Below are 12264 nucleotides of genomic sequence, written 5' to 3'. Positions count from 1 at the left end.
GTACACTCTGGAAGATCAAAGTAATTACAACTGAAGCCAGGCAAAAATAAGTTCTCTGGAAAAAAGGAAAAAAAAAAGGGGAAAGAGCATCAGGTTGCCGAGTCTATAGTTAATGTTTAAATAAATATAAGAACGTGAACGATCAATAATTTGATATCATCAGCAACAGATGTAAAAAGCTGTATACAAATAGAATGGTATCAGATCTCAAGTAAACATTCTCAGTGTGCATTCTGTTGAACTCACCAAAAAGACAGCTAAACTATTTATGCTTGTAATTTAAAAGAAGTTTTCAGTTGGTTCAGCTCAGCATGGTAATTTTGTCTTGTGTCAAGACGATGCTAGAATAAAATTCTGCTTGAATTTTTCCTCCCACCCTGCCCCAGCCCCTTAAGGTTTGAAGACGTTCACAGTTTACTCAGCGGCACGAGAGTTAGCATACAGACAGATTCAGGAATTGGCTGGTGTGAGGATGGAGGCTTTTTGTCTCCTCCTGGCTCTCAGCCTACCACTTGGGATACATGTGAAGACATGAGTGAGTTTGTGACGGGATGTCCACTCTTTCCAGTCTCCTTGGGATACACATATATATTTGAAGGAGAGGTTGTATTAACACAGTTCGAATGGAAGACGCGCAGTAGTTGGAAACACAAAGCTGACAGTTCTTCTGTGAACATTTCTCTTCCCCTCATGGACGTGTGTAATCATTTTGGGGTTAATTAAGCTATCTAGTTTGTATTGTAATTCTTATTTTCCAGAATATGCACTGTGAATGAATGTAATATTACTGTGTAAAGCCTTTTTTAACTCCTGTTACTTACTTTTTACCTTTCCTTATTTTTGAGGAATGCAAGGTGTTTGAGTTGTGCATACATGACAGGGTGTAAGCATGTTTAAACCTACTTGAATGATCAGAGTTCCCCCTTTTTAATGAAGGTTACGTATTAAGTGATGACAACTGTGACAGCCATGGCTTAGCGCAGCGGTTCTCAAACCATCTTTCTCCTGGCCAGCCCCGTAGGGGATGCTCCTGGCAATTGAGAACCTCTTGTCTGGTTTCTCTAGCTGCTGAACTTGCTGAAGCTGGGAGAATCCAGGATTTGAATAGTGTTTAAAAGGCCTGCTTTGGTTCTTAATTTGATTCACAAACAGATGCACGAATAAAAATAACACTTTGTAAGTAACTGTATGTATATATGTACGTATGGAAAGAAGTATTTCAGAACTTTGCCGTGCAACATAGTTTATTGTCAAGGGATCAAAGCTGTACCAGTTACGTACTCATTGCCCAGTGTTTTGGGTTTGTAGTGTTTTGAATATTTTTTAGCTCTTTTTCTCAATAGATATTTCACTTCCAAGTGTCATGCTTTCTATTTTTACCAAAAGGACTATCACTGTATCAGAATTCTTTCACAACTAAAACTCTTTTAACTGGTGTGAATTTTTTCTTTTTGCCTGATGACACAACTTAGCTCGGTGGGAGGAAGTTAGGAAGGCAGAGGGGAGAAATAAATACATTGTGAACTTAAAAATGAAAAGACATATTTTCTTTGTCTGCATATTAAGAACATTTCATCTTTGCTCCTGTCATCAGTGTCTGTCAAAATATAGCTTTCTGTGGATGTGAGTTTTGAGACTGTGGCTGTCTCAAAGTTTTTGTGGAATGATGAGGCTTTTCAGTTTAAAGGAGGAGGGCTCAGTTATTTCTATTTCAACAGATCAGGAATATAAGAAAAAGCTTCCTTAAACTGAGAATGTGTTTTGGCTGCTCTTTGATTTTTCCAATATTACTGATTTGTTGTTTGTGTGCTGTTTTATGCTTGAAAGTATGTTTGCTTACTTCCCATAACGGATAGACAGAGCAATCTGTTTTTCTTATCATGTGTTTTAGAGGCTGTTTTAGGTTGAAAGAGGTTAGAAACAGGATTCAGAAGGGCTCCCAGCTTTCTTATTTCCAGGCTGAAGGAACCTAGGATTGCAGAGTGGTGATAATGCCAGTGTGAATCTGGGGAAAATTGTCATTGTCTGCTCCAAGGAATAGTTTTTAATTGTTCCTCTGAAGCAGATGTTGTGGAAGCCTCATGGAAAGGCACACCATATAATTCCCAAGCATTGGTTTTGACTTCTAAAAATATCCTGCTTATTGATACACGCGTTTGTATGTATCTCTGTAAATAGAGGGATTTATGTATGTATAGATGTACATACATAGCTCTTGACCTTTTTCCTTTTTAACTAACAGGCAGAAATATTATAGAGTCAGAAATGTTAAGCTTTTTAAGAAGAGATCATTTTATGCCTTGTTTGGATATTAGTTGTGGGTCTGGCACTAAAACCAGTTAGGGTCATTCAGGTTAGCTGTGTGGCTCTTCACATTACTGTAATTTTTCCTTTGCTTACTTTTACACTCCTGTGTATTTATTTCACTAAAAGTAGGACATTCCTCACTTTCTTAAGGAAAGAAAATAACATCATTTGCAGGCAAGATTTTCAGTATGTAGATGACATATATGACCTGAAGATCATCTGTGCCTCAGAGACATCCTCTTAGTCTGTGGCCTGCTGTGCTGTTTTATGAGAGGAGTAGTTCATCAGTTTGCACTGATCATGAAGAAAAATTAGCATCTCTCTTTGAATATAAGTGTAAGGTTGTCAAGATTCAGCAAGAGTTATAGACCCCTTGGCTGCTGTTTTCCACACCCACACTAGCATTTTGCATTTCAGCATTGTCCCTGATGTTAAATGCCAGTTTGGGGGATTTGAGCGTGTGTATTGTTAAGAAACAATCTACCCACTGCAGTGCGTTCCAGGGGCTTTGAGTTGTGGCCCTCTTGGCTATTCCTCTCTGTAAGGAGAACTAAAACACACCATTTGCTGGGGTTTTTTTTGTTTGCTTTGTTTTGTTTTTTTACTTAACTATTATCTGCAGAAAACGCATATATGATTTTCAGCTTTTCAGAATGTCTTGCATATCTTCTGGCCCTTTTGGAGCAGTGGCTCTCACCCTTAATAGCAGACGTGTCACGGCAAAAGGATATGTGCAGCTAGCTGAACGCCGTCTTTTGCGCATGGATGTTGCTGGAGCTGCAGCCGATGCTGCTTTAGGGAATGTGTGTCAGTGTGATAAGGGTTGGAAGCTTTTCTGTAGGGAAACTGCCTAGCCACTTGTCCCATGTCTTGCCCTTGCCATGCAGGGACATTGGACCTGTTTTAATTAGGAAATGCTGACCAAAGCTGCTCAAATAATGTCACTCAATTTTATGGTTTTCAGAGGTCTTGTGTTCCAAGTACAGAGCTTGTAACAGACCAGTTGTGTGCTGAGGCTGAGATGTCTGCCTGGTCACCATTGTATTCTTAGTACCTGGTCATTTTTGTATTCTTAGGAAAGAATGATTATCTTCATTTTCTGAAAAACAAACACTTTTTTTATTTTAATCTGCAGAATCTCAAAGATTCATTTTCCCTTATATTTTAAAAAAGTATTTTCGTGTGCTGCCAAACAATGACGTGTTAGCTCAAAAGAATTCTTAGAAAGTAAGCATTAGTGGAGATTAGTTTGGTACAGGAGAAAAACATGAAGCTTAGATACAGACAGAAGCTTTGGAAGCTGCAATGTGGCTGTGATCCCATGGATTTCATAGAATACATAACTCTGAAAGCAGAATTGAGTTCTGTTCACTTGAAGTATCTGAAGAGTTTGTATGTCTGCCTTAATGGTGTTTGTGTTCTGCCTCATTCCTTTCACCACCACTGATGTTATGAGTTAGAAAGAGATGCGTACCTATCTCCTGGAGGGATTGCACAATTGACTGGGTGTTCTAGGAGGTTTGAACCTCCCTCTCAAGGTGCCCACGAGAGGTTAGTGCTTAAATAACAGGACAGACTTCTGTCACAGCAGTTTGACAGGAAGGGAGGTATTTTTATATCAAATGAGAACATCCGTCCATCTAAACCAGTACTCTGTCTTTCTGTCGGACAGTTCTGAGTAATATTTCCCTGCTTCTCCTTTTCCGTTTCACCTGACCAATATTCATGCATTAGGTCAGGTGTTGACTAAAGCACCTTCAGTGTAACATTTTTCCCTGCCAGATAGACCTGGCATGTCCTGCCTACAAGTGATGTTAATGTGATTATGAAGAACTGAGTTTGTGCTTCTGTGTGCACTCTTGAACCTGGATAGTAACCCCAAAATAATTTAGAAAAACAAGATCATGGATTAGCTTCTTCTTTTCTGACAAGCATCTTTGGAAGCAATGCAGTCCAGGGACAGCCCATGGGAAGACTATGACTTGTTATATTTAAGCAGAACTACTGGAAGACTTGTTAGCATCTCTGTGTCCCAAGGGATGACTTGGATCTAGCCTTCAGGCCAAGGAAAGGAGAAGGTCAGCTGCACGCAGAGTCAGCGATGTTAGTATACTCTGCCCAGTTCACCTAAAACTGATGCTGATCAAAGGCCCACTTTTAATGATGGTTCTTCTAATTACAAAAGTAGAGATTTGTGCTTTGGTGGGAACTGAATGATTTGCAGTTGAGAACAGACAATGGCCTTTTCTGTCTGTTCTCCATTAGGCTTGGATAAAGCTGTGGGTAGCCTTTGCTACCACAGCTAGAGGCCAGACAATTTATGTTTGTGCACTATAGCTATTTTGAGGTTTTTTACTGTCCTGCAGGATAGAGGAAGTGAAAGGTTTTAAAAGTTACAGCTTCTTATGAAGTCAGCCTCTTCAGTCAGCCTGCTTTTTCTCCAGTCCTGGCTGCAGGAACAAATTGCCCAGGCAGAGATCAGGCAATGAATGAAGTCAGGGAACAACTTTGAGCAAATATGAAGATTAGGTGTTGAATGAAAATGAGACTTCTCAGACCAGCCCTTTGCACTGAAGTGGTTAAATGGGCTGTGATTAAAAGAAATAAGTAATTATCCTAATTATGCATGAAAAGATACAGAATTACCACTTTAAAAGCACCTCCTGTGCTCTGGAGTGGTTCTGTTATTTACAAAGTGGTAGTTCATAACTATGTAACATAAGCAAGAGGGCACCCTCTCGGTGTAGTGCAGCAGCCCTGTCTCTCAGAGGTAGAGGGTGGTACCGTGCTGGAGAGCACTTTGTCTCCCAAACACTGCTCCAAAGTTCAGGTCTTGCTCCAGTGAGTAGCATGGTGCTAAGCCAGGAGAAATTGTGGGAACCTTTGTATCTCAAGCTTAGCACAGGGCATACCAGAGTTCACAGAGTTCTCTCTGCTTGGCTGTGACCGCCACTGGTAATGGCTTTTATGTTCACCAGGTTTTAAATAATAAATAAAACAAAGAAGCAAACTGTGAAGCACTAGAGAACAGCCCTGGGTGGTGACATCCTGTCACAATCGAAGCATGGCAATTCTGCCGGCTAGTAACTTATTACAAAACATTACCAGCCTCTTCCTTCTCTGAGGCAAAGTGCCCCTTTGCCTGTGGGACTGAAAAGTTCAGGACTTGCTGGGTCATGGGTGCCAGCGGGATCTCTCTGTCTCCACTGCGGTGCGGTGCTGGGAGATGTTAAAATGCTCTTGCTCTCCCTAATGCATCCATTATTGTGCATAGGAATTCGGTTTCTGCTGCTGTCAGTCAATTTAGTGCCACTCATAAGCCCTAAATGCCCCACAGGCTGTTTGTCAGAATGTTCTTATTAACAGCTCGGTGAAAATAAAGGGTGAGGGGAAGGGAAGGTGGAGAAATAAATCTTATTTTAAATCTTCTGAGCTGGTTTTATTTCAAATGGAAAGTTGCATGTGGACCACCCCAAGCTATTGTGCTGCAGACTGTGTCAGCTGCTTGACTGTGCAAGGAATATTAGGGTAGAGGTTAAGAGCATCATACAGGGGAAGGGTGCACTGCATTCCTTTTGTGCTGTATCCAGGAAATTTCTAACTCAGTAAGGAGTTGAAATACATCAACACACGTGGTAATCATTATGAGAAGAGAAAGGAACATTGAAATTTGACGATTTTCTGCTCCCATTCTGGGAATTATGTTGTTTTCTGACTGTCTTGTAGAGATAGTGTCATGTTGTAGAGGGGGATATAGGACAACAAAGGGCAGATGCTATTCTGGCATGCTCCGAGAGCTGCTTCCTGAGCTTAGCACAGTACCTGCTGTCCAGACACCTTGTATGTGGGCCTAGTATATGGCTTCAGAGGGGTGGGTGGCTCTGAAATGACAGTTGTACTTGGTTTAAAAGAGCTCTTCCAGCAAAGAGCTGCAGAATCACATACCAGGCAGCATGACACAGGGAGAAAAAGGAGCTGCTGCCATGTCTTTTGCTGTAGTCACTCCACAGATGGAAGTGGCAACAGCCTCGTGAACCAGCTTTTGTTCAGCTAGCACAGGCAGCTCTAGCAGAGGACATGTATCAGCAGCACTTGAACGTAGACAGCGCATGTCCATGGAGCCCCTTCTTTCCCAATTTAAGGTCCTGCTACTCTGTCTTCACTGCTTTGTATTCCAATATATTCAAGTGCCAACTGGTTCATACAGGACGACAAGAGCTGTAATGTATCCCCAGTTTGAATGGAGCAATAGCAAGTAAGGGAAGGATAATGGGGTAGGAACATGGAAAATGGAGGATGCAAATGGAAAATCCTTTTTTTGGATGATCTGAAGCAGAACATTGGTGTCACAGCAGCTTTGTGGCTCCTGTATTCCTTTTTTCTTAGAGCATTGCCAGCAAGCTGGCCTGTCTCCCAGGGCAGTGCCAGTCTCCATCTTGGAGTTGTCTCAGGCTTGCTCCTGTCTGGCCCCACAGAGTTTTACCAATCCGTAGTTACCAAAGAACAACAGGGAATCTGATACGAGCAGTGTGTTAGAGAAGGAAACAGTCTTGAGGAGTTGAGTAATGCACATTTTTTCCATCCAGCGTAACTGTTAATGGTAACCTTTTATTATTGAAGTGGTTGAAGTGACTAGAATCTGGTACTTTTATTGGGAGTATATACATGGCTGTATAGCCTAATGTGATCAGAAAAGGAAACTGATAATAAGGGAAAAATACACCTATGGAAGCAAGTCAGGTGATGGCTCTGTGTAATTGTAATTCCAAGTAGCACTGCAGAGATTAACAGCCTGGCAGCCTTTTCATCTTAAACTTTATTTTTATAGGGGTTTATAACTTGGCACTAATGTCAGGAGTGGGTGGAAACTTGGCAAATGTGGTTCAGCCCAGAAAGTGAATGTTATTTATATTTATTTCTCACCAAGTTTTCAAAAACACTTGGTTACTGTTTCTGCTTTTTTTTTCACTTGTGTTTTAACAAGTAGTAATTTGTTGGTTTCAGTGACTTATTCTATGTATGTTTCTTGAACTACGAAATAGTTCAGAACTTAGTTCAGCTCTTCTGAAGCTCCTAGTGAAAGGACTCTAGATTTCTCAGGGTGTAAATGAAGACTGAAAGTAGTTCTGATTGTATTTTCTCGTAGCAGGGTACTCCAAGTATTTCATGTACACTGAGCAACATCTTTAGTCTGTTTACACCAGGTTAATTCCCGATTGCCAAGTAGCTACTGGACCTTCGGAATAATTGCATTCAGTTTTGCTGGCAATTGTGTGTGTTCAATGGCATTACTTAGGTTCAGGCTTACTGCAAGGGGCTGAGGAGAAAATAGGGATAGCCACATGGGCTCTGAATTGTCCATGTTGCAGGATGTGGTCTGGGGCTGTGACCAAAGCAGCTTCTCTCCCCCACTTCTCTGCCCACACCTGACATCTCTATATCAACTCTGTGTTCATCCCTGATACCAGCACTGCTTATATGTCACATTTCACAGTGATTTAGTTGTTGTTCCTAGTGGTAGAGAGCTTTCTGTACCTGATTTTCAGGGAGGCCTTGGAATAGAAGTTTTCAGTATTTTCAGCAAACTGAAGTACTGCATTGTGTCTCTGGCAACCTTTGTGTATAGTGGTTGTGTATTACACATACTGCACTGCATTTCATAGTTGAAATACGCTGTACAAACAAGCACTTAGAAAATCAGGTGGGTTGAAACGTTGACTTCTGTGAAAAATAGAATTAATAATTTTCTCAGAAATCTATAGCTTTTGGAAAGCGGGTATTTCCTCTAAAAGAATGGGAAGAGTGAGTGAAAATTTCTGACAAGAAAATTCTGTGTACTCATTCACCTAGTTGTAAAATTCAGTACTTGTGATGTTCTGGAATGACAGCTCTAAAGATAGTAATTGTGTGAGTTTGTGTGTATTCCGGGCAGCACTCCCTCCCCAGTGAGAATTCAACCCTCTGTGTCTGAGATTAACCCTGGAAGGTGAAAAGAGCTGTCCTTCTATTTAGAAGGAAACAGAGAAACTCATCAGTAAACTGTCATTCTGAGTATGAGCTGTGGAAAGCTGCAAAGCGTTATATAGGTTAAATTCTAAAAAAGAGTCCAAAGCCTTGTACAGATGTTAATCATTACACAAGTTATAATAGAATTATAGCATTTATGAAGTAAATCCTATCTTTTTATTTGCTGAGAGCAATACAGGGATGAGGTAGTAGTCTTCTAGTTGTATGGTATGTATCCCTGAGCACTTTATATCAGACCATTATATAAATGCCTATCTAATTGCATGTAATGAGGTTCATGGAATCTACAACCTACTGTAAAGTGACTTCTGATTACTTAAAATTATTGAAGTAGCACTTTTATTTATGTACTTTTTAAACTTAATTTTGTATTTTAAATACTACTTTTAGAGGAAATTTAGTTTTGTAATACGTACATTCAGTTTTTCAGTTACATGAAAAGATACTGTGATTTTGCTGACATAAGATGTTGAAAAGGGACAATATCAGTATATAAAATTACAGTATATGCATTTTGTGTGCAGCGTTTCCTTTTCTGTAGCATGGTGTCACTTAGGGATCATGGGTCTTTGTTGTTCTAAACAAAGGTTTTTGAGGAGAGTGAAGTCACTTTCTTTACAGTGGGCATTCATGCAGAGATGGTTTAAGGTTTCTGGACAGACTCATAGTGATGAGGCTTTGGGTATAGGAACTATTGCTTTACAATTTTCTCATGTGTGAATTGCATGGTTTTGTAGCATGCTTTCACACAAGCAGCATGATTCTGCTCTATTGCTCCCGAGTGAATTGATGTTACCAGCTAACTTCATCCACACAGAATGCAAGGTGGAGTTTAAGTTATAATAGGTACTGAGTTTGTAATGAGAAGCAGTTCCATGAGCTGCACAGAGAATGGTCTGGTTTCCGCTGGGTTTTATGTGAGTGGATACTAATTTGGGTTTCTTTCCTTCACCTAGATGCCAGTGACTCTGAAACATTGACTCCTTATAAGTATTATTCAATTTGCTGTGACATGCTCAAAAGTTTGTGACATTGTAAGTGGAAATGTCCAAGCTTGTTTCTCTAGGAAATGAGGTTTGAGAAGATGCCTGTTACTGGTTTGATAAGGAGGTCTTCCTGAGCATTGGGTGGTGCCTGAGAAGTCCAAAAAAATGTTGATTATTGCTGTTGCCTTTACTTTGTGCTCTTTTGCTTATGTTTCAGTGAAGCTATGACGCAAGTGTAGGTTTGCAAATTAAGCAAGTGCTGTTGCATAGAGTCACCTGCAGTAACCCTTACCCTAACAGTCCTCTTGTAAGTGCAATCTGGAATGATGGCAAACAAATTTTTCTCTTTTAACAGTGGAAAGAGTGGAAAGAGAAAACCTTTCAGACTATTGTGTTCTTGGTCAACGTCCCATGCACTTACCAAATATCAACCAGCTGGCAACCTTGGGAAAAACTAACGAACAGTCTCCTCATGGCCAAATTCACCACAGTACTCCAATCAGAAACCAAGTGCCAACGATGCAGACAATGATAAACCCTGGGCTCCTGTCTCCTCAGCTCAGTCCACAACTGGTGAGGCAGCAGATAGCAATGGCCCATCTGATAAACCAGCAGATTGCTGTCAGCCGGCTATTGGCTCACCAGCATCCACAGGCTATCAACCAGCAGTTCTTGAATCATCCACCCATCCCTAGAGCTGTCAAACCAGAGCCATCAAATTCATCGGTAGAAGTCTCTCCAGATATATACCAGCAAGTCAGAGATGAGCTGAAGAGAGCCAGTGTGTCTCAAGCTGTCTTTGCAAGAGTAGCATTCAACCGCACACAGGTATCAATTTCTATTCTATAATCAAGAAGGGCTGAGGGGGCAAAGTTGTGTCTCTTGTGGGGCTGTGTGGTTGTTGCAGACCAAGGCAGGAAGTGTGCATACAAACAGGTCAAGCTATGCTTCGTTTCTTCCCTCAGTCTCTGTTGGGATTGACCATGGCTCTTTCTTCCTGGAAAAGCTGTTTGTTTTCTGTGCTGTTACCTGAGCTTTGTTCTCTAGCAACCGTTCTGCTAATGTGGGTTCTTCCCCGAGTTCCTCTCTGTGATTATAAACTTTCACATCTGCCCCTGCCTGATGGCCAGGGAGAGATAGCAAGAAACAATGAGAGTCTGAAGTGTCTTTGGGCTTCTATCACTTCCTCAATTCCTTCCTGTTGTACCTAGTGCCACAACTAGTGCTAGAGGCTACTGACACAAGAAATGTGTAAGACAAGTGTGCATAGGCCTAAAGACTGACTGCTGGGAAAGATGTCTGCCCTTTGCAGCAGATCATACTTGCTTCCGTACATCCGACACGGGTTTTCTCACTTGCCTAGTGAAATACAGATGTTGAAGTGATTGCATGGTAGGGTCAGCTTAAGCCTAACACCTGGAGTACACAGGGTCGGTGTCTGTTCAGAAAGACAATTTATATTTATCTTGCTTCAATTCAAGATGTACAAAGTATGATCTATCCATTTTGATACTCTGTAGTAAGGCTAAAGAAATTTAAAGTGGCTTAATATTTAATGTTAATACCAATAAATTCTTTTTTGGGGGGCAACTGTAGTTGGTTTTTGAGGTAAGCTTTACCTGCAAGAGAAGAAAAGGGTGCATGTGTGTGTCCTGGAGGTCTGTCCCTTGCCCTATACAGCACCTTTGTCTGTTCTCCTGGATTAATGATTTTCTTTGGCACTGCCATTTTGGAAATGCCATGTTATGAGGGAACTAATTAAAGTATGGAGCACATTTTTATTACTTCCCTTCTTCCATTAAATTCATAAGATGGCTGCACTCAGAAAAAACATTCCCTTCCAATCAATGTGACTTTGAGTTCTGGGGTTAGCCTTGAGGATATCAAATGAAAACTGTGTAGGAATGTATGAGTATTTCCTCTTTAAAATGCTGCTTTTAATTTGGAAAAGCTTTTCATCCCTCTGGGATCATAACCCGTTGTATGTAAAGCCTGGTATAATCAAGGTAGATGTTATTGACAAAATGACATATTCTGAACTTGAGCAAGAGGTCACCAGCAATGTTGCTGGTGAGGATTTTGCTACTGTCACTGAACATGAAGCTCTGCCTTAGCCATACTGTGAGAGCTGGAATGGTAATGGGAAGTCCACCATTAAACTAAAAGCTCATTGCCCACCAAGGAGGCAGTCGTACAACTTGTGTGATAAATCAACAGTTCTGCTGTAGTGTTTAAAATGAGGCAAGGTTTTGACTCTAGAAAAGCCCCAAGTGTCTAGAAAGCCCCTAGACTTGCATAGTGCTGACCAAACATTGTATAATGACCTTCCAGGACAGCAGGGAAAAGGCAAGCATGTGAGAGGGACCACTCTGGCCTCTGCCTAGCAGTGGCACAGCATAGCATCTGCCTATGGTGTTTGATAGCAGCTGTGGTAGAGATTGTGCCACACTCTCGATAGATAATCTGAAACTTGGACTACATCAGCTGCAGTATGGTTTGAGGGTGATGGTGGGGTTTTTGTCTTTTTACACCTCCTGCAATATTCTGACATATATCTAGGACACTAAATAGATCTTTGGGTGAAATGTGGTTTCTTCCCAACTCCAGCAGCTCCTGTGTCACTGTGGGCCAGTCATACCTGACAGCATTTTCAAATACCCTGTATGATTTAGGAAACCATTCAGGCTGGGCTCACTCATTGGGAGCACAGACGTGGGCAGCATGAGTGCACATGCCAAGGTAATGTCCTTTGAGAAGGTGCCAAGCACCTTTCCTGGGCAGGGCTGCACCTGGGAATGGGATGTGATGCTTTGTTTTCTGCCTAGTTTACATTCAAGTTCAGGGTAAAATGATGTCTGTACTTAAGGGTGCTAGTATGACTGGTTTTGTCGTTCCCCCTCTCCTCCTGCTGACATTTATCTTGGGGTGCACTACTAACTTCTCT

The 12264-nt window shown here is 41.2% G+C and overlaps 1 protein-coding gene across 5 annotated transcripts in view; it reads left to right on the top strand.

Moving 5' to 3' along the window:
• The window catches only part of SATB2 (SATB homeobox 2), a 140241-nt gene that overhangs the window by 76680 nt on the left and 51297 nt on the right, over positions 1-12264 (top strand). For all 5 annotated transcript variants that reach the window (XM_057419795.1, XM_057419794.1, XM_057419793.1 and 2 more), the window contains one exon: positions 9676-10148. In XM_057419795.1, coding sequence (XP_057275778.1) covers positions 9676-10148 — 473 coding nt within the window. The remainder of the gene's footprint in view (positions 1-9675; positions 10149-12264) is intronic.

The sequence above is a fragment of the Pezoporus wallicus genome, unplaced genomic scaffold (assembly GCF_028554395.1).
Source record: "Pezoporus wallicus isolate ANWC-B61680 ecotype Strahan unplaced genomic scaffold, APGP_CSIRO_Pwel_v1 contig_4710, whole genome shotgun sequence".
Classification (NCBI taxonomy): Eukaryota; Metazoa; Chordata; class Aves; order Psittaciformes; family Psittacidae; genus Pezoporus; species Pezoporus wallicus.
Note: the sequence above shows the minus strand (reverse complement) of the source record. Positions and strands in the feature narration are given on the sequence as shown.